This window comes from Parasteatoda tepidariorum, chromosome 9 (genome assembly GCF_043381705.1).
Source record: "Parasteatoda tepidariorum isolate YZ-2023 chromosome 9, CAS_Ptep_4.0, whole genome shotgun sequence".
NCBI classification, from domain to species: domain Eukaryota; kingdom Metazoa; phylum Arthropoda; class Arachnida; order Araneae; family Theridiidae; genus Parasteatoda; species Parasteatoda tepidariorum.
The window spans coordinates 57,720,559-57,744,477 of NC_092212.1; the positions used below are offsets into that span (position 1 = coordinate 57,720,559).

The 23,919-nt window shown below is 30.6% G+C and overlaps 1 protein-coding gene across 2 annotated transcripts in view; it reads left to right on the forward strand.

Moving 5' to 3' along the window:
* Positions 1-23,919, forward strand: part of LOC107449791 (organic cation transporter protein) — a 35,542-nt gene that overhangs the window by 2,026 nt on the left and 9,597 nt on the right. Inside the window, exons 2-10 of one of the 2 annotated variants that reach the window (XM_043042902.2) lie at positions 2,671-2,762; positions 4,690-4,963; positions 9,137-9,260; positions 10,987-11,090; positions 15,771-15,925; positions 17,972-18,140; positions 21,055-21,202; positions 21,696-21,790; positions 23,671-23,885. In XM_043042902.2, coding sequence (XP_042898836.1) covers positions 4,698-4,963; positions 9,137-9,260; positions 10,987-11,090; positions 15,771-15,925; positions 17,972-18,140; positions 21,055-21,202; positions 21,696-21,790; positions 23,671-23,885 — 1,276 coding nt within the window. In that variant the 5' untranslated portion in view covers positions 2,671-2,762; positions 4,690-4,697. The remainder of the gene's footprint in view (positions 1-2,670; positions 2,763-4,689; positions 4,964-9,136; positions 9,261-10,986; positions 11,091-15,770; positions 15,926-17,971; positions 18,141-21,054; positions 21,203-21,695; positions 21,791-23,670; positions 23,886-23,919) is intronic. The other variant, XM_016065449.3, reaches the window with a different exon arrangement.

Consider the following 23,919-nt stretch of genomic DNA (forward strand, 5'->3'; position numbering starts at 1 on the left):
CATGGCTTTCCTCTCCATGTAACGCAAATGAGGGTTAGTTCCATCAAAAAGTCCTTCCCGAAGGCAAATTTCTCCCTGTACTGGCCCAAGAGTTCCCTAGTCTTCTTGATTGGGTTCAAAATTACAAGGTAATTAATTAGAGCATTAGTAGTTGTAAACTCAAAAATTGGGACAGTTATAAAACAAAATATATTGACATCAAATTCCCATGTTTAATTTCTGATTTACCTTATTCATATAATAGGATGCTGTAACCCTCTAAGCCAAATAAAGAGCACTTCGAGTTAGATCAATTGACAGGAATTATCAGTAAAAAAAAAAACGTTTTTTATGCACATAATATCATCTGCAATATCCGAGAGATTTATCTTAAAAGTGTAAGGTTTTATTACTTTTAGGAAGTTGTCTTCCAATATCTAAGCGAAATTGCTATCCAAATTACTTCCGACTTCAACCACTCGATTACGGCAAGTTGGCTTTTAAACTATTTATTCTAAGTAAATAGGGAAATTTCGCACTTTTACGTTAGCTTCCCTACGCCCCCATACGTGAGATTTGAAGAAACTGCGCACGTGCTTGCTTTTATTTTAGATGCTTCCTATGTTTACGTTACGTTGGCGTGATTACAAAGAGAAGGCTATAACTACAACTCTTGTTTATAGCTGTTAAATGTTGTTTTCTGTTTAAGTCTACCTTCCAACTAAAAACATGGAATACGAATTTAAAGCAATATACTTATGAAATTCAGAATTAAATCGCGTGATATTACAATTAATTGGTTTAATAAAAAAAAATATTGGTTTTTGTTTAACATTATGGTTGTCTAATTGCCCTAGTTCCATAATAAAGTAGATGCATTTTCGTAATTTTAAAATTATAAATTATTAATATTTTATTATTATTAATATTGTTAATATTTTATAATTATTAATATTATTAATATTTTATAATTATTAATATTATTAATATTTTATTATTTTTAATATTATTAATATTTTTTTAATTAATATTATTAATATTTTATTATTATTAATATTATTAATATTGCATTATTATTAATATTATTTTATTATTATTAATATTATTAATATTGCATTATTATTAATATTATTAATATTGTATTATTATTAATATTATTAATATTTTATTATTATTATTAATATTTTAAAATTATTAACATCTTTTTAATTAGAAAATGTAGTTAGAAGATGTTTGATGTCAATAATATTCAATTCGCTAATTTACGAAATCTCCCTAATAATAACGGTACTTACGTATTAAACAGCCGACCATTTTCGCCAATATCGTGTCAGAGTTAGTTTGGTATCTTTCAAATTTATTTTAATGCATTAAATGATTATAAAAATTAATAGACAAAATACAAAAGTAACTCAATGCAAAAATTAGATGCTGAAAATGAGATATTTAAATTTGAACCATTTCCAGATTTGTTTTCAGAGATGGTGAAAATGGTCGACGGAATAATGCTTAAGTACCATAATAACCTTTTCTCCTGAGTGAAGGTTAACACGTGGCATGCGTGTCACAAATGGTAATTATGGTAGTAAATGGTAATAATTCTTTTTTTTAGAAAAAATAACATTGAAAATTAATTTTCTGTTATCATTATTAAAATTGGATTTTATTATAGTAAATCTATTTCCGTATTTATTTCATCTTATGATAATAGCTCTAAACTTAATTTGAACGGAACTGTTTTTTTATTTATGTTTTCTACATCCGCTCTATTTGATGAGAATTTGGACCACGATAGGTGAAATAGAAATGAAACATCAAACTGCTAGGAGACTTTTAATTCGTGTTTTTCCACAGCAAATCAATAAACTGTAGAAGTTTCTATTTTTAGAAGCAATACAAGATTCAAAACCTGATATCTTTGATGTTTTATTAAGCATATTTATTGATTGAAGTTGAATTCTAACCATTGATAGATAGAATTCGTATTTATTAAAGAAATTCAATCAATTAAAATTATTTTTATACTGTATATAGTTTCTTTCTCTAAATATTTTAATTTTTAAACTTTTGCTTATTTATATATTTTTGAGTATTAATTTAGAGGTTATTTTTTTCTCTGTAACATTTATCTATACGTATAACAAAATAAAGAATTCGTGTCCGTCTGCATACCAAAATTCCGTTATAAAGTAAGCTAAAAAAATACGACATTCTACGTAAAGCTAAAAGAATAAAATTGTAAACAAATACCGATTTTTGATTTTTTAATTATATTTTCAATGCAGAGATATTTAAAAAATGGAATTTTCTCATTGGCTTAGAGGAAGTCACTGTTTTATAATATGCCAAAGATTCAGTTTTATCAAATATTTTAAAGAAAGCATAAGTGATGTTTCCTAGCTTATAGCTTTAATTGAAAAATTTGTTTATTGCATGTCCTGTAATATTTAAATATTTTTTGTTCGTTATCACAGTTTATCTGAATGATCAGCTTGATCGTTGTATCATAGGTGGACTACGTGACCAAATTAGTATTTCTAAAGTTATCTGAATCCACGTGTTAGTTTTGTTTCGAGTTATGCTTTTAAAAAGTATTGTTATGGAACTAAATCATTTAAAACCAATTTTTATGGTAAACATGAAATGTAATGTAAGTTTTTACTTAGACTACCAGTTTTTTTCTCTTTGCAGCGTTTAGCGTTAAGAAACAACGGGCTTAATCCATTTATACGTTTGAGAATAGAGAGCAATTCTGAATTCAGTACTCAAAATTAATAATGCAAGTAAGTGAAAAACTCCCTTACGAGAGTTCACATATTTCCCCCTTTTATTTCGTAAAATGCATTTTTGTTGATAATATTGACAGCAGTTCTTAATATTCAATATTATGGAATGTTCATCTTATGAAAGATAAATGTTTTTTACAGCGATATCGTAAAATTCAAATCATGACTTAATGAAATTTTTTTATTACTTCAAACAAAGCCAGACAGCTAAATATTTTTATCATTCATAATCAAATGACTGGAATAGCCTGTTTGGTAGGACGCTGGGCCCATGTCCAAGAGGTCGTGAGTTTGACCAAATAAATAGTGACTGGGGCTAGTTAAATCATTCGGGTCACAAAGTTTTCCATGTTCTCATAACAAATCATACCTCTGGGAGTACTGAATTGGAGATTTATCGTTCTCTGTCTCAGGTTAAAATTATGGGCTGTGGATGAATGAATGGGTAAATAAATGGGTCCACCCAAAAAACTGGATGTGACGTGTGTGACTGAAACTGTATTCTTGGTCATAGATGGCGCCACTGAAAACAAGAAACACACCCTCTGCCTTCAATTTATTTGTTTTCACCAAGCAGACTTGCTAGTATTGGCAAGTGGCATTAGAAACAACAACAGCATCAATCTTTATACCATTTATTATTCTACAATCATTATGATTCATTATTTTTCAGAAGCATTTATTATTCCACGACCATTATCATTTATCATTCAGTTGTATTATACGTCATTACATACATTCATTATCATGTATTCTAAATTTATTATTATACATTCTTTATTCATCAACTACTTGCAACATTTATTATTTTATATTCATTTTCATCCGTATCCGATTCGTATCATTCTTAATTCTGCATTTATCAGTCATCATCTCTAATTGTTTAATTCATTATCTTTAATTAATTACTATTCATATTTGACTTGATCATTCCTTAACTTGAATTCGCGTTGACACTTTCCGTCGTAACCCAACGTTTTTAACCCTAAATATTTATTTAACGAAACTGTCACGTCGGACGCACAGAACTACTTTGATACAATTTAAAATATCTCAATTTTGGATCTTGTACAAAAAATGATTCACATAATTTTCTTCTTACTCATTGTAATCCAGATCAATTCAATTCATTTCCGACCAACTAAAATTCTATTTATATTATTTATTGCCACTGGAAAAAGAAAAAGTCGAAAGTTAAATGCTTAAAATTTTTATTTCATTTAAAGTGTAAGAAAAGTTCAAGCGAGTTGAACCATCCTACTATCAATCAAACTTTACATCAACTATAATATAAAGGTAATTTGTACAATATAATTATTCTTTTTAACTTAATTATTAGATACAGGGCCGTGGTGGCTCATGGATAGAGCGTTCGCCTTAAAATGAGATGAACGGGGTTCGAATCCCAATGTTGGCTGGTAGATACGAATTCCGCACCTGAATGAACATCGACCACAATGCTGACGTAAATTATAATCAGTGATAGACGGATTATAGGTTAGAGTCTCCGACGTCAGGCTAACTGTGGGAAGTTTTCGGGGTTTTCCTTTCCATGTAACGTAAATGCAGGTTTGTTCCATCAAAAAGTCCTCCTCAAAGGCAAATTTTTCCCAATACTTGATAAAGAAGTTCAATTATTTTCGAGATTAGATTTAACATTTTTCTACGACACGGAGTTGAACATCAGTAGTCATAAACCCAAAACTGAGCCGGCTGTTCAACGACGGTTATATTATGAAATAAAATTCTTTAATACAATAGAACTTTAAGGGAAACATTGTTCAAACTTAACACCTTAAAAAGGTTACAGCCGATTAGTTCCATTATATGGTTAATTGTGGCAATATTACGTTAATTAAATGCTGAATTGATTTTTGCGAAAGTGTGTTCATGAAATTTTGATAGTTCTAATTTTTTGTTTCAGGATCTACCATGACAGCAGACGTTGAAAACTCCACATTATTGGAAAATAAAACTAAACTTGACATATTAGATTTAGTTGGAAACAATGGGCCGTGGCAACGCCTGATATTTATAGTGAGCTTAATTTGTGCCATTCCCATTGCTTCACAAAATTTAGTTATCACTTTCTTTGCTCCAAATCTGGATCATTGGTGCGCTAGACCAACTGGTGTAAATATCTCCGCTGAAGAATGGAAACTTCGAGCTCTACCTGCACATGACCAAAAATGTTCCAAGTAACTATAAACTTTGTTCTAAACTTAAACACATAAGAAATTGTCAATATTCAAATAAGAATGATATCATCAAATAAACCACTGACTTTTAAACTACTTAATTTAAGAAATTCTTGAAACACATTTTGAGATAAACTTAAGATAAAATTAACGTAATATGGCTGGTGTTTTAAATGTAAACAACAACAATCTCGATCTCTTGACCTGCTCTACATCCGGTTGCGAAGTATACAGCTGCTTAGTACAACTTATTCGGCGTGGTGATATTTTCAATCAGATAAGTTTGTTTTCAATACAAGGAATAAATTATTTAATTTCTGAAAGCAAAATTGCTGTATTTCATAAGATATTAATGATATTAAGTAATTGTGGTGAGTTTGAAGTCAAAATTTGTTTTAGTTACTTATAGATGAGATTGAAATAGGTGACATGCTTGCTAGGTTTAGTAAGAACTCTCTTTTTTTGCAGTCCCGATTTGGCCTCTTTTTATTTGTTTATCACTGTTTGTTCTTATTGCAAGCTGTGCACCATCATACGTTAGTGTTAGCATATTGTTCGAGGAGCGAGATTAAGTTTATTTTACAAATTATCATTTAAGTTTAAATTTCGAAGTTGGTATATTATTGACAAGGTAAGAAGTGTTTTATAACGATTCGTTTTTTCTAATGATGATTCTTACGTTTAGAAAGAACAGGTCTTCAAATGACTGTACTTATATTATTATGTACTGTAAAAATAGAGTTCAAGTGTACTTATAACGATACTTTTTTTAAACACAAATAAATCAGGTAACAAATACACGTATACAAAGAATACTATTCAAAGGAGTCTCAAAACCAAATGATCACGATATGAGCCAAACAGCTTCAAAATGCACAGCTAAAAGTAATGCGGAAGTGTAGGCAATCAAGAGCTTACAGTGCACGCTAATGTGGAAAATATCATCCAAATGGAAAATATAATAACTCGATTCTTACATCCAATAATTCTATTTCGTACTGTTTCATCCAGAACCATAGAAAAGTTTGTTTTAAATTTTTGTGAATTATTTTATTCTGAAGTCCTATGTGTAGTACTAAAATCGGCTCTGCTCGGAAAAACATCTTTTGTGATTACAGTTTTCGCTTTGCCCTATGCTTTTTCAGAAATACAGACCCAGGTTTTAACTTTTGTCCTACTTCTCTTTCTTAACCAAATTCAGTTAACTTCCAAAGTATAGTTTTTTCATATAATTATATTTAAAGGTTTTTGCGGATTAAATTTCGAATGATTTCTATAAGTTTAACTTGAGATTGTCTTATTAGATCGATGTTTTTAGTTTCTCTGTAAAATTTCATTTGCAAAACTATTCGTAAGCTTTTTTTTAGGTTAGCTAAAAAGAAAGTTAAATATTTTTTTAAAATTTAAAATAGTGTTAAGTTTAAGCGATATGCGCTAGTTTTAGGAGTTAAGAGAGTCAATTCTACTTTTATCTCCCCACTGACGAAATATCTTATTTAGTGCTTGTGTTATGTAGCGGAACGATTCATTATTAAAAAACTTTTTTGTGAAAATTTCCTGTAAAAGTCAGGTGGTAAATTTTTGTCTGGTGAATAAATAACCGGTCTTTTTACTGTTGTTAAAAGTCAGCGTATTTTTTATTATAGTGTTCTTGATAAAAGCATGTATATGGAACTTTATTGTTCTCTATTTCATTATTACAAAAAAAAAAAAAAAAAAAAAAAAAAAAAAAAAAAAAAAAAAAAAAAAAAAAANAAAAAAAAAAAAAAAAAAAAACAGAAATTCTAATAGAATATTTAAAAAAAATTAGGATTAAATCCGTAGGACCATTTCAAATATAAAATTCAATTTGGTATTTGTCGTGAAATATTTTTTAGCATATTAAAAAAATGTTTTCTAATTTTGTTCTTTTCTTACTTTTCTTGACTATTTCAGAATTTAAACTATAGCACACTGTTTCTAAGTAGTGTTTTGTAGGTTAGTGAGCCTATATAAAGGACATTTTTGCTCCTTAACACTAAACAGCATGGGCAAATTATAATCACAACTGTCAACACTTACTAATTGTTCGCAGTATTTCATTTTTAGATTTTAAGTGATAATGAATTTTAAAAATTTCTTCTTAAATCCTATATTTATGAATATAATTCAACAAGATTTTTACCACCATTAAATGAAAATAAATCAATCTTATATATAAAAGCAAGCGGTACTCGTTTTATTGAAAGTTGAGCAGGTAGTTTCACTACTTCTCTCCATGCTCCCGGCCCAAAAGACTAAGAAGTGGAGTCTCACATGATGTTTTTTTTTCCTCTTTTTTTTACACTTTCTTTTCAGGTTCATCTGAACCAACAGTACATGTCCCCTTTTAGGGTTAATACAAGATGGATGGAAAATGGGCCAACTAGGCCACAGATGCCCAGCTCTTATGGAACAAATCGTGTTATCAACATGTTTTTTCCGATGAATTTCGCAATAATCAATACAATGATGGACGGGAAGGCGTAAGGCAATACGGGAGGGGGGTGCTCTCACAGTGTATTATCCAGCGTCATGGTGTGGGGAGCTATTGGGCATAATTGTCTCTCTCATCTAGAGCAAATTGAAGTCAACTTCAATAGTGATCGCTCATCGCCCATTTGCTCAGTTAGAACGTCACACTTATAAAATAGTGATTTCTGAGCCGCGGTGGCTCAGGAGATAGTGTTGACCCCCCAATGTGGTAATCAGGTTTGAATACGAGCGGTGGCTGTTTAGCACGAATTCTGCTCCTGGCTCGTACTGACCACGTTGCTGACGTAAAATATCCTCAGCGGTAAATGGATCATGGGTTAGAATCCTCCTGCCATCAGGCTAACCATGAGATACTTTCGTGGTTTTCCTCTCCGTGTAACGCAAATGCGGAGAGGGTAGTACCATCAAAGAGATCTCCACAAAGGCTAGTGTGTAGCAACGCTCAGAGATGCCAACTGCTCCGGACACGCCAAAATAATTTAAAAAAACGGTAAATTACAACGAAGTAAATTTTGAAAATACTGGACTAATTTTGCTTGCTTTTTAAAAGTTGTAACATGACCTAAGTACTATGAAGTGGTGAATTATATAAGCCTATGAATTATTTGGGAATTGAGGTGGATAAAAATCTACTTAGTTGAATTTATTAAACCAAGAATCACAATTGGTAAGCTACCACCTTAAAATATATATTTGCTGTCCGGAGCAAGTTGGCATCTCTGAATGCTTGATCCAGGACTTCCATTGTCTTCGAGTTCCAAATTGCAGAGATACGTGGTTGAACATTGATAGTCGTAAACACCGGCTATGAAATAAAATATAAAATAGTGATCGCTTTATAAGGAAATTCTGGAGTCAGAGATCATTTCCATTCTTCGATGCATTGTGAGTGCAGAGATGCCAACTTGCTCCGGACAGCGAATAAATATTTTAAGGTGGTAGCTTATTAATTGTAATTCTTGGTTAAATAAATTCAATTTATTAAATTTTTATCTACCACTATTTCTAATTTATTCGTAGGTTTATATAATTCTCTACTTTTATAATTAAGTCACTCTAAACTTTTTAAAAAGCAGGTAAAATTAGTCAAGTAATTGCAAAAATTCGTTTGTAATTATTAACCGTTTTTTAAATTATTTTGGCGTGTCCGGAGCAGTTGGCATCTCTGTGAGTGCTGTACTTCAGCAGGATTACGCTCGTACACATATTAGTAAGACTGCAAAGTGTTTTTCAACGCACAACTGACTTCGCTTCTTTCATTGCCTACTTATTCTTCGGATATTTTGCCCATTGAGCATGTCCGGGACTTTATTAGTGGGCGACTCGCTCGTGCAACTGGTGAGGCATGTAGTAAAACCGAACTTGGACGTCAAGTTGAATAAAGATGGAATGTCATTCCCCAGAATTACTATCAATAATTCATGATATCATGATTCAATGCCACGATGTTTACAGGATCTCATTGTGGCAGACACACAAAATACAGATTTCCGAATTTCTTTTTGTTTTGTAAATTTGATCATTTATTTATACCACTATCAGTATTACGTGGAATAAATTTCATTAATTTCTGACAATTCCCTCACGCTGTAGTGATTTTCAGACACATTAGTGCAATTTAGATTTGATAAAAATTAATACTTACATAATTTATTTCAGGTTCAAGTATTTTAACATAACCGATGTGTATCCTGTAAATATTAATTACACTGACTCTGATATTGTTCCTTGTGATTCGTGGGAGTATGATAACTCTATCTATGTTTCGACAGTCCTAAGCAAAGTAAGTATAGTAATTTTCTGCTACTAAAGTTAGTATATTTTACTAACAAAGTAACAGAAAAATAAATAATTGATTAAATGTTACATTTTCTGCACATGTGTATACTATGACTAATCTAAAACACACAATTCTGCGCTCGTTCAAAAATTCGATAGTTTTGTGGAAACATAAAGGATCACGACGTAAAGGAAAATGTATCCTAACTTTAAACAACCACAATGAAGCCGAAAATGAATCCTAGCAGCAATGTAACTTGAGCACCAATATTCACGAATCTTAGCTCAATAATGGTTCAAAGAGCCGTTATTTTTCCGATATTGGCCCTATATAGAATTGTCCAATTCATCCGATATTTTACAGCCACTTTACAACCGATATCTGCCCTATTGTCGGATTCATCCGATATTTAATATTCATTATTCAGCCAATATAGGCCCTGTATTTGTCCCCATATAAGCTGATATTGGTCTTATATGGTACAAATATTTTAAAATCTAAACATCCAAATATTGGTCCATCGGTGCATAATCATGTAGGACCCATATTGAGCTAATTTTCAGCCCATCTGGGGCCAATTTAATTGTTGCTAGGAAAGTTCATTTTTTAGCCTTTTTTTAAACAAAAATTTCGTTTTTGTAATAATAAATAGATTTTGAATATTTTTTTAGTTTTTGTTTTTATTATTAAAAATGGGAAATGAAACTTAGCCGCCACAAGTGGATTGCAAAAATCTTATGCAGATGAAAAATATTTAAATTCTTTTTAATTAGCTATTGCAATTTTTATAATTTTGTTTATCATGGACAAATAACTGAAAAATTACCAATTTATGGCTATTTGCCCAGTTTTTGTTGTTTGAAATCCTATGTGCAATATTTTTTGGCTGCAGTTTTACACAGTCAAGTAAAAACCATTTCTTTTCAAAATTTTGATTCTGGTTGAATCACTTATCCGTTCCTTTAACCACGTATCGCCCATGGGCTGCAATAGCGGCACAACTCAAAAAATCCTGTTTTGAGATAAGTGGGTTTAAAGCTTTCATTGCTAAGGAAAATGCTTTAGTTTGCTTAAACAAAGATTACCTTCAAGTTGAATTATGAGTTGTGCAAGTATTGCTACTGAAAAGAATGTGTACTTTCGTATTCATACATGTTCTTAGCCCAAAACGCGTGTTTTTTGAGTTGTGCCAGTATTGCAACACATGAGCGATATTATCTTACGAGTTTGCTTCAATCTTAATAAGGTGTCAAGTAGAACTATTGTATCTTGTAAATTAAACTTTGTGGAAATATAGTACAAATGTATAATATCGTACAAATTAAATTTGAAAACATGATACTATAGTTCAACTTGAATGGAAATATGGATAAATTTAGCACCAATTTAATTTAGCAGTAAATTTAAAAGACAATATAGTTCCAGGTACTGACGTTATGGTGCTATGCCAACTCTACTCCCTCTCCCTTAAAAAACAGCCACTAATGGTGGCTGAATATATCATCCAAAAAATTTTTGTCCATAAAAATTTTTGACGGTCGTACACTATTAATAAAAAAAAATGAACTCGTTATCTGTTAGAAAAATAGAGTTCAAGTGAAAATTAAAAAACAGAAAAGTGTTATTTTTGCTCCATTAAAGGTGTTAGTGAAGCAGAAAAAAAAGCAAGCTTTTATTCTTTTTTTATGTTTTGTTTGCAACTCACCCTAATATATACATTTTCTTATAGTGGGATTTAGTTTGTGAACAAGAATGGTTAGTTTCCTTGTCAAAATCAGTATTTGTAGCGGGCTATTTGTTTTCCGCAACTGTGATTGGACATTTCGCAGATAAGTAAGTAATTTTATTTATTGTTTTTACGCATATTAAAATCCTATTATTTTCAATGTTCTTGCCTTAATGCTGGAACGCAGAGTTTAATTTATTATTTTGTTCAATATCTACTTAGTGCAATAACTTCTTTTCTGTAAGGTACTACAAAACGATGTCGATATTGCTATGCGCATTTCTACATTTTTTAAAACTTTTAGAAACGTTTTATTATATTCGAGTGGGTCTACCATTTTAAATATTGCTGAAGCTAAAATATTAATTTTGGGTACCTTTGCTCATACCAATAGAAAATAAATCAAAAAATAAGTATTGAAATATAATCTATTTGGAAATATATGTAAAGTAAATCAAATTTAATTATTACATTTGACTCATCTCAACATAAGAGACAAAATGAAGCATAAGTCAATATTAACTTGATAATTTATTCAACCTGTTGTTTTAAAATGAAGTGAATCGTTTTATAATCCCTTTTAACAGGTATGGCGCAAGGTCTATCGATTTCTCCTTGGTATATTGCGTAAATAAATTTAAATATTTCTGTATTTTTCCTTCTTAAACTAATGACTTTTAAAGTAATCCAGTCACTCTTTTAAACGATATGACTTTCATTTTTCTCACCAAATATCGACTGTGTAAAGTCTGTTATTGATTTATACAAAAAAAACAGTCTCAAATGAAAAACAGAAACGAGGTTAACAACACGTGTTGTATAAGTACACTAAAATATTTTCAAGATTTCGTTTCGTCTTAGTTCATTAAATGTTTTAAAAGAAAATAGTAAATTTATGTATCGCATAAAGCATAAAAACGATAGATATTAAGTTATATATCATTCTACATCATAGTGTTTTTAAAGAAACTAAAAAAAATTTCTGTCGAAAGACAGTTTATGTTTATAGTTTTTTTTTCTTTTTTTTTTTTANTTTTTTTTTTTTTTTTTTTTTTTTTTTTTTAATGTGATTTATATTTAATCCCCATTTTAAATCATACTCGAAAATTTCTCCTCGCGAAAAATGTGTATTTACGATGTACCTAGCAAATTGTTTAATTTATGACTTAGAAAATAGTTTGATACCGTTTAATATGTTTGCAATATAATTTGTAGTACTTAATTAAAGAGTATAACCCCATGCGTGCTGGGTTTACCAATTCTCGTAACTGTTTTCGCTATTGGATACCTTGAAGTGATGTCATCCTAGGTAAATCATGGTATTTGTCGATTCAGAAGCCAATCAGGTTTGACACACATGCGTGACCTATGATGTCAGCGACAGCTAATCTTTATCAGCAAAATGGCATATTAAAGTTGAGCTCAAGTTTCTTTACATAACTTATCGTTAATTAACATTCTAATTTAACTAAATACCGAGTCGTATCAGACATCGAATTAGTTGAAATATAATTCTTTCTCGTCTACTTCTTTTACTTAACTTAGATTTATTATTTGTTTCTGTATTTTTTGTAACCGTGATATTGTTTTAAGTACCTAGCAACTTCGATGCATAATTAGTTTGTTTTTGTTCCACATGGCTTTGTGTCTGTCTTTGTGTTAAGAGTCGGTGTAAAGATGCAGGGAAAGAATTGAAATCTTTGAGAAAGAATCTGTGGGTGATATTGTAACCGTGACCGTTAATTGAAGACCGTGGTATTGTTTTAAGTACCTGGCAACTTCGATGCATAATTAGTTTGTTTTTGTTCCACATGGCTTAGTGTCTGTCTTTGTGTTAAGAGTCGGTGTAAAGATGCAGGGAAAGAATTGAAATCTTTGAGAACGAATCTTTGGGAAAAAATTTAGAAAACGTGTCACTTAAAAGAATTGATACTTGACGGGCTTGGTTTACTCGAAATACAACGGAAAGAGCAGTTTATAAAGTAAGCAAATGCCACGTTTAAACAACCAATCAGGATCGAGATAACGACGCTATGTCACTTGCAACTATCCCATTAATTCTGATTTAAAACACGTGTTTAGGCATAGCACTTCACTTCTTCTCGAGTTGCAAGAACTTTACCCCTTTCAGATTACTCCTCGCTTCAAGCTCAATTCGCTCACTCCTTAGAAGCTTATATCTTTGCATGCTTGTTGATGCTTTTATTTAAAATGAAGTTCTAAAAATATGCTACATTTATTACCTTAGAAACTTTTGGATTAACGAACAATTAATTCAATTCGTATATATTAGGGTTTTATGTATAGAAAATTATCAATTTCGGTGTTTGTTAACACGTCATTTTCTTTGTTCATAAGTAACTTTCTTTACTTGTAACATCTTTATTCTAAAATGAACTCCTTAGATAATCAAAAACCAAAGGTAAATGTTTACATAAAAGGAAATGCATAGTTTGGTTGATAAAATGCATCCTCTCTCCAGCATTAATATTGAAACAACGTTAAAGAATATAGCTAACAACATTAAAGAATACGCTAGAATATAGCTCTAAATTAATATTTAGTCTGTGTTACTTAACAACAATAATATAATTAAAACAAAATTATGGAACAGTTGGTTTATAGGAAAAGTTCGCTTTTAACCATTCATTTCTGTCCAACTTATAGTTCAGTTTGTTTTAGTTTCTCTTTGTCAACTCGATAAAAATATTCTTTTTCATTTGAAATTTCAGTTCTTTGTGGCTAACGTAAAAATAAAAAAAAATCATACGCCTTTTAACAATGCATGCATTAGTGTTTTATATAATGAGATAATATATTGAGCGATATTTCCTTTAAGTGTCGCTGCTATAAGAATTACATTTAATGACATTACCTTCATGTTGATAGAAGTAACACATGTTTCTCTTGTTAATTTTCCCATGGATTATTAATATTCTGACAAGGAAGGATGCGTCTGAAGAAAGAAGAATATTGTTATTTCTTATGTACTATTTCAAATTGTTTTTGCATACCTTTGTCATCAAAATTAATGCAGTTTCGAATTCAACTGTCATTGGTACAAAATATAAACGTTCTTCTGCTTAATCTAAATTGCACTTCGTGAAAATACAATAATATATCTTAAAAGAAATAAAATCGATTTTTCTATAACAAGAAATAAGTTTGCTAAAAGTTTCGCACAGCAACCCTTTTTTTACGCACTATTATTCTAGTCTGTAAAATAATTTTCGCCAAAAATAAACTAGTAACTCGTCGAGTACACTTTCTTTTAGTAGTATTTATTTACATAAACATTACTTTGACATATCTACATCCTCATTGAATGTAATAAGTCTGAAAAAATAAGACAGATTAAAAATTACTAAAACATTTTTCAATTAGCATGCCACACGTAAAGATGCCGTTGCCATTCGCAAAGAGTCAGGTTTTTCAATGCTCTTTGAAATTTCATTGGTTATGGCTATATAAATTCCATCTACAGTAAAAGTTTCATAAAATAACTTAGTAACCACTTGAAGTGGTTCACTTCTAATTTTTATCCTTTCGTTACGAGCGCTGTATTTAGCCGTTATCCACGCGATGACCTGTGTGTACGAACGCTGTATTTAGCCGGCATCGGCGAGACAACCTGTGTGCATGAGTGACGTATAGCATGCATCCTCTTGATAAACCATATGAACGAGCACCGTATTTAGCCGGCGACCACTCGACGTCCTGTGTGTACGAATGACGTATTTAAACTGCATCCACGTGATAAACTGTATGTACGAGCACCGTATTTAGCCTGCATCGACGCAATGACTTGTGTGTATGCGCGTCGTGTTTAGCTGGCATCCATGCGACGACCAATGTGTACGAACGCTGTCTTTAGCCGAGATCCACGGGATGACCTGCGTGTACGAGCGATGTATTTAGCCTACATCCACCTGATAAACTGTATGTACTAGCTCTGTATTTAGTCAGCATCCATGTTATGAACTGTATGTACGAGCACCGTATTTAGCCTGCATCGACGCACTGACTGACTTGTGTGTACGAGCGTCGTATTTAGCTGGCATCCATGCGACAACCAATGTGTACGGCTGTCTTTAGCCGACATCCACAGGGTGATCTGCGTGTACGAGCGATGTATTTAGCCTACATCAACCTGATAAACTGCATGTACGAGAGCAGTGCTCAGCCCGTGTCAGCGGGATATTGTTTGATAATTATGATTACATCTAAAAGCGCATTTTGAATGCACTAAATATGTTTTACAAGTCGAAGGCCTTTTTATTTGTTATACTTGTAAACTCTCCAAATATATTGTTACGTAACACTTAAATGAGATGAGCAATTTAAAAACATTAGCTTACCGACAAATGTGCACACTTCACGGTGTGGTACACCGTTCAGTGACGTCACTTCAGTGTACCTGACTGTTATAACGAAAGGGTTAAACAAAAACATAGGCACAGCATTTTTAGGACAAGCCCATAGCTTCTTGTAAATGGTACGGTTGTTTTACCAATTTCACCACTCTTCACACGTTTTATCTTTCCATTATTATAGCAAATCTTGCTTAGTAATGGAAATGCCGATGACAGTTTATTCCAACTTCTTACGGAAACGTAGTACCGTAGGGAAAAAACAAGATTGGACGAAACCATGGTAAACGGAAGTGGGAAAGTGTGGAGAATGGGAGTCTCGAGACACCTATTCTATTTACTAAGAAGTAAATATAATAGAACTTCTGTAGAAGTTAGAATAATACTCACAAAATTAACTTTTTTTCTTGTTGACAGGTATGGCAGAAAGCCTATAATTGTGAGTTGCAACATTATTGCTCTCTTCTCATCTGTCATATGTGCCTTTTCCACATCATTTCTCATGTTTTCTGTTCTAAGATTTCTTATTGCTGTTGGTGTTTCGGGTGTTTTTAACGCTGCTTTCGTTTTATGTGAGTATTGAGTATTTTCCACTTTATTATAAATTTAATTATCTCTGAATTTCAATATCTCCTCTAATTACGTAAATACAATAATGTATTATGCACAATACGAAGAGTCAGATTTAAAAATATGCATACATAAACACTTATAACAAAAAAAAAATTGCTAAATAACGTCTTTTTTTTCCAATTTTGCACAAACTTTAAAATAAATAGAGATGTGTCATACCTGGTGTCCCAAAAATAATGAAAAATTGAAAAATCATTTGAAGAAAAATAGAAGAAGATGGAAATATATGTTTTGCTGTGTTTTGCTTCAGAAACTAGTTTATTCTATAAATTTTAAAGTTACTGAGTTCGTCAACGGTAACTACAAAAAAAATAACGAATGAATGAATAAATGAAATACTATTTTCTGTAATATGTCAGACAATTTCAACTGATATATTTATTCGAGCATCTGTTCATTTTAGTCCTTGGACTTATACAACGTTGCTAATTCAAACGGTTGTTGTTTTGAAAACATTGTTTAATATTTAATTTCAGTTCACGGTGTTATCTGTAGACGAGCTTAGTTATTAATTTTGAAACATGGTCAGAATATATTTCCAGTTTTATCAGTAAATCGCAAAAAGCCTTAAATTTTTATATCTATCCAATTTTAAGTTGATTTTTTTCAAAGTTTGTCAATGGTTAACAGTAAATACAAAAAAAAAGAAGAGAAAAAAGAAATGATAACATGTTTTCAGTAATTTTTTTGACAACTGTTATGTTTTGACAACTGTTAAAACATGCACGTATGGGAGAAAAAATTCGAACTTATATGTCTTAAATATTTGATTGTAATGTGGTAACAACATCAAAAAGATACCGTTATTTGTTAAGGTGTATTGTGTTTCTAGTTATTTTTGAAGGCATTTTTAGCGCCTCTTCGAAAATTTACATCACTCAGTCTGATATTATTTTTAAAAATATATTTTTGATGATACTATTTATACGTATATATTTATTATTTTTTATAATTTTTGATATTATTTTTACAATTGTTAAGAAAGATGGTAGATTATGTTTTAAATTCATATATTAATATTCAATCTGGTTTGTTGTTGACATTTGTTTAATTTAACTACGCTACACTGCTTGATAGGTTTTTATTAATTCGATTTTATAATGACGGAGGAGATTGAATTTTGAAAAAATAATTTCGAACAATCCGAACTGTATCAGTCAGTACCTACTGACTGCTACAAGCAGAACTGTTGTTATTATTTTTATATTTATTATTATTTATCACATTTTATCACAGAATCGAATTTAGACCAAAACAAAATTCCGACCACCTTCTGGTTTACTTATTTTTCAAATTACGTGACTAGTGACTATTCAATTTCTTCCTGATTCCCAAAGTTTTTTTTTAGTCAATCTGAATTCCAACTAGCTAGAGATTCGAACTGAAGCTCTTTATAGGATGAAAACATTAGTTTCCTGATAAATAGAATTTATATCGCCATTTTACAACCTAATATAAGTTATCGTCAATTAAAATTTCGACCACCTTCCGACTAACTAGAGTGGCCACTGGAGATCTGCTCTGTGCTTGATGCTAATAAAAGTTACAATTGTTTCCTAAGCCCACAATCGAAATTTTGACTACTTTTCGACACAAGCAAGCGATTACATAACTAAATAAAATTTTGGGAAACTACCTTTTCCATGCAAGCGGGAAAAAAAATAATTTAATTTTTACCAGATTTAAAGCGAAACTCAGTGAATGCATCGATTTCATAATTAACTTCTATTATTTGGAAAATTTCACCCTCTTCTACGTTTTTGGAAATGGATGTGCCTAACATTTCTTTCGTTTTGCGTCCCATAAAAATGGAACTTTTCCTCTATTCAGTTCATTTGAAAAACGTTGTTTTAAAATTTGTATTTATTTATTTTCTGATTTTAGATTTTGTAATTTACTGCAATATTTTATCAGTTTTGAAATTTTATTTATTTATTTTTTGATTTTAGTTTTTGTAATTTACTGCAATGTTTCATATTTTTCAGTGATGGAAGTTGTGTCTCCTGCATACAGACCAATATACGGCTTGAGTATTAATTTCGGTTGGTGTCTTGGATTTGTGTCTCTGCCTCTGATTGCTTGGATAATTCGTGATTGGTTTTGGATTCAACTTTTTATAACTGTGCCAAATGTCTTCTTGCTGTCCAGTTATTGGTAAGAACAGAAAGGTGCTGTCTAAAAAAAGTTAACTCCTTTATAATTATTGTTGCTTGACGCTATAAGATAACGCAAGATTTTTAAGAAAAAATTATTCTTAATAACAATTTTGTCTTAAAAATTTAGCGTCTTCTTATCTTAAAAATTTATTGCTGTAAACTACTTTCGGTAGTAAGCCTGAAAGTTTAAATTTTCAGTTAGTAGCCAGGGAATGGTAGGCTCCAGTAGCCTAGTAGCCACTTTTTTCTCTGGCCACATTCATTACGTTATAGGTCCTTTTCATTTATTAGCCACGTTTTGAAAACTTCCTTTTTGCTTGGATAAAATTCGAAACCATGGTAAACGGAAGTGGGAAAGTGTGGAGAATGGGAGTCTCGAGNGATTGCGTAGCAATTCTCGGTGGTTGGCGAGCGTTAGCGAGCAGAGGGATGAGCGTCCTAGTTAGAAATATTCTGCTGCTGTATAAAGTTAATTTAACATTAAAAATAATATAAATATGCGATAAAGTTTAGTTTAATATATTTACTTTTTAAAAAAAAAACATTTCTTTGAAAATATTTGGGGAGGTGTAATACGTTTAATAAATACATTACAGCTTTGAATTAATTCGTTAGAATTAATTGTAATTGAATTAATAATAATTGTTATCGAACTCTCCTTCCACATGAATCTTTCCATCACAAATTGATGGATTCAAGGATCAAAAGTTTGAAAGTTGACACTGGACATTTGAATGAAAATTCAGTTTTCCAGAATCACTCAGCAGAGTGGTTGGTTGTTTGTTTAATTTAAGTAGCCACTCTTTTTTGTTGACACGCCACGTAGTGAGTGGTTATTTTCCGACATATTATTTAAAAAAAAGTTTGTTTTATGATTTCAGCGTTTGATGTGTTCTGCGTACTGTCATTGATAAATTTAAAAATATTTATTTTTGTAGTTGCTGTAGGCAGGAAATGAAGTTTTGAACGTTAAGTTGCAGAACTATAATGCCGATAGTCGTTCTGTACTAATGTGTAGTTCACAGGCAAATTTTAGGTGGCCTAGCGGTTAGCGTTTCTGACTGTGAAGCCAATGGCTAGGGGTTCGAATCCCGCTCTGGGCATGGATGTTTCTCTCTATATGTTGTCCTCTGATGTGTGAATGTGGCCCACCCTATGAACGGGTATTTGTGGCAGTCTGGCGTGGGTAATGTTGCTCGCCTCCGTTACTTAGGTTCACAATAAAACTCTTTCTGCACCATGGCAAAACAATAATTCAAACACACGCATATTGATTCTCTTAGTTAGACAGTTATGCTTTTTCATTGTTTGCTAAGAACTAGTTGAATGCCAAGAGACGGACCAAATTTAAATGATCATTTCTCAAAGTAATTTTCAGAAGAAAAAAAATTATGAAAAAGAACTCTTATTCTAACGTAATTTAATATGCATATTATCGTTGCTTGAATGTAAGATTTAAACTTTAGCTGAGAGCTGGTATAACGTGTAGACCATGCAAAAGATTATTTGCTGAAATTTTCTTGATTGTCTTCTTCATATTGGCCATTTGAGGTGATTATGGGCATAGACACTTGACTTTCTTCATCTTCTTCAAATCTTTCTTCAAATTTGTACGCTCTAATTCGTAACTTAACTTTAATTTTCATGAATATCTTTGTATAGACCGCTGACGGCTTAATTCGGCACTTATTTTACTTGTTTTTTTCCAGCATCCTTGCAATCTTTTCCGTAAAAAGATGGCTTCTTCTTTACAAATGGTTGCTAATGTTCTCAATTCGCTAGTCAACATGAGAATCGAATTGAATTTAGGGTTGGGCTTAAAAAAGCTTAAGTGTATACCACAAAAGTGCATACCACGAAAAAGCTTAAGTGCATACCACAACATTTAAAACAAGCACTTCTTATGTGAAGATTCGGCCCACCACAGATATATTCTACGGCTTTAAAAAGTTAATTTAACATTAAAAATAATATACCTTCAAGCTGATCTAATATCGGTGCTGGTAACAAGAGTTATGATGCCTAGTTCCACTTCCTAGCAGCTTAATGTTTATTATAATATTATATATTAGTATAATATTATATATTAGTATATTATATATAATAATGTTATTTATTATAATATTTATTATAATATTATTTATTATAATATTTATTATAATATTATTTATTATAATATTATTTATTATAATATTATTTATTATAATATTATCTATACGTTAAGTTCCCGTCGATCACACTTTCTTAAAATCTCTTCCTACTTCAATTATTATTTTCTTTACAATTTTATAAATTCGCGACAATTTTATATATCCCGACAATTTTATAAATTCTTTACATTCCCGACAAACCGTACAAGTTGGTAACTAGAGCTTGAACTTTTTGAATTTATTTTTTAAATGCAAATAGTGCAAGGAGATGTCTTAAAAAAATAAAGTTGAAGGTGATAATAAATTGAAACAGCTTTTTTTTTTCTTAAAAAAGATGCCAGTTTTAGAAACCTTTTAACTATGAATAACTATGTTTAAAAAATAGAAAACTGCTATTAAATATTTCGAAACTTAAGTTACAAAATTAATAATTTTTTTGCTGTTAGACAAAAAAAAAATTAATAATTTTACAACTTATTTTTGTTAAAAATTATTTTTAAAAATTTGATAATGAAAATATAAACAAAACAAAAAATTTTTGTAACTTATTTTTGTTAAAAATTATTTTTAAAAATTTTATAATGAAAAAATATTTTTTAGCTAGATGCAGGAAGCAATTTTTTGCATGCAAAAATAGTGATTTAGAAAAAATTATTCAAATAAATTTGGTTCGATTGGAGTACAAAATAATTAACTGTCTTGTGACGTCTATCTAGATATTATAATCATGAATTAAAAATTTGTACTTCTTTTGAATGTAAGGTTGCTTCCAGAATCTCCAAGATGGTTAATGTCCCAAGGAAACATCGAAGAAGTTGAGAGAATTTTGACTAGAGCTGCAAAAATGAATAACGTAGACACGTCTGATTTGAGTAAAAATGTTAAAGAAATTATGGTTGCTAAAAAAACGGTAAATTGGATTTTTATATCATATGAAAAAAATTTCCTAAATGAAACTAATTCCGGAATGTTTAATCTATGTATATAATTATTTTATATGGCCCCATAAACTCTAGTATTTCTCTATTCATTGGTAATACCACTCTTATTTTTCATTTTGCTACGTTGTCCTAAGTAATAATTTAAGTAGTGTTAAAAATTAGTTATACGTTTGGCGTTTGTTTATAATAGTTTTGTTTGGTTGTTTTAAGTAATAATGTAAGTATTGTCAACCATTATCTATTTAGTATAACAAATATTCGTAAAATCAAATGTTATCTATGTTATATACTGGTGAATTTGAGTTGAATAATTGTAGTGGTAGAGACGGTACACGTGACAGATATTGTGCATCGGTTACAGAATTGTACATATTCCGAAAGGAACATGGATTTCAATGTTATTCAGGAAACGTTGCCTTGAAATCTGATTATGTTTTAAATTAAAAATTATTTCAATTTCAGGAAGGGGAAGAGAGAGAAAAACCAAGTGGTAACTTTTTGGATTTATTAAGAACTCCGGGACTGTGGCAGAAAACGCTGAATTTATTTTACCTTTGGTAAGTTTGTTTTTGTATATTTTGTATATTAAGATAAACTTTTCATTGTTCTTTCACCTCACTCTCAGAAATGAAACTCGCATTTTTGACGATTCCTTAAGCAGCGTTTCGTTAAGATTGAAAATAATTTCGACACGAAATCGCAAGATTTGTGACGAAACCCGAACTCCCAAACTGAAATATTTCCACAACTTGGAACCTCAACTCGCAGTGCGCTGTGAGAGATTGTTAACTATAACGGCTAAACTAGAATGAAGACTAGACGATCGAAAATAAAGTAACGAAGTTTGAAGACCACCCTTTATGGTGGTCAAGAAGTTAGCCTCGTACCAGGAAGATCCTGAGTTCGAAACCTACATTGGGTGTAATTTATCTCTCTGTTCTATCTGTCTTTCTTGTTTTGCTAAGGCAACATTGATCCAGCTATATGATGCCCATGATAAACTGATTATTAGAAAAGTTAGATACATTAGTCACTACGATTTTTTTGGAGGGGGAATAAATTGACGAAATATTTCCTCACTTTGACGAAATGTTCGCTCGCAGCATATACCAGGAAACGGTTTTGTCAGAAACACAGAATGTTTTGAGAAATTTGAGTATCCATTTTTTAAAGTACTCCATAAATCATTTGAAATACTGAAATAGTGAGTTCAAGCAAACCTAGAGCAAACAATGAAGTTATGAATACTGAAAAGAAATTTTTCAAAATATCAAAATGAGAACAAATTCTGAGAAGACTTAAGATTATGCAATGTGGAAGTTCTCTTCCAATAATTTGATGAGTCTTCACATTTGTGCAAATTTTTTTCAGCAATTGGAACTTCATTTCATGCCCTAGTTTTTGCCAAAACTCACTTTTTTAATACTTCAAATTTTAAATTAGTTACGGGGGTGAAACAGAATTTGCGATGAAAATTTTCTCTCGAGGTATAGGGTCCTCGTAAGAATTATGCGTTTTGAGCTGACGATTCATAAACTATAATCATTCTATAACTTCAGTCTAAACGTGTCGGAACATATAATACCAGCTCAAATTATGCTATGTAAAAACTAATTTTTAATGAGAGAGCTTCACAAAAATGTACTAATTATCTTTAAAATTTGGTCATTATTTTTTAATAAAATATTTTTAATCAGGCTGTCGACTTGATCATATATTACAAGTGAATAAAATATGTTGAGAACAGCACTACAAATTTCATGTTGGCTAGTTCAATTGTTCGTTAGTTACGATAACTATTTTAAAAATTGAAGTTTTGTGCTATACATAAATTATTTTTTTAGATTTTCAACTGTTATTGAAAAAACACTTACAAGAGTACTTGACGAATAATACGATCATTTAGTGCATTAAATTTTTTTTTAAATTATCAAACCATGAGCTATTTTAATGCGTTTATGAACTACTTTTAAATATGCAAAAAAAAAAAAACTAATTTAAAAAATTGTTTTTCTAAGAATTATATAACTCAAAATAGATTTTTCTTAGACCTATTCATACTTACATAAAATAAATTTTATTTATTTAAACTAAGCTTCCATTAATTAAATAATAATCTTTATCTTAAGTCATAGTAATTTTTTGGTCCTTAATAATACGTAAAAATGTGCGCAATAATTACAAACACTTTGTTGACTGTAATGCATATTTATAGGAAGAAAAAAACGTTTTTATTTGCAAGTAATGAGTAAATTGTCAGAGATAAATATGTTAAAGTATGTAAAGTACCATTAAACTTTAGCTTTAAGAAATTAAACATATATTTAAATTTATAACGATTAGACGCAAACCGAATAATTGTTATGCTTTACAACAGAACTCATACAGAACGTTAAGAGAAAACTCATACATTATTAACTATAAATTATTTTAACAGGTGCATAATTGCGTTTATGTATTATGGTCTTTCATACAATACAAATGAGATGGCCGGAGATCCTTTTATAAATTTTGCTGCTTCTGGTGCTATAGAAATACCGGGTTATTTCATCTCTATATTTATCATCAAGTACTATGGTCGAAGGAATCCATTATCGGCGTCTCTGATTATTGGAGCCCTAGCCTGTTTTTTGATGTATCCTCTACCACAAGGTGCGTTTAATTTTTATCAATAGTATATTAACTT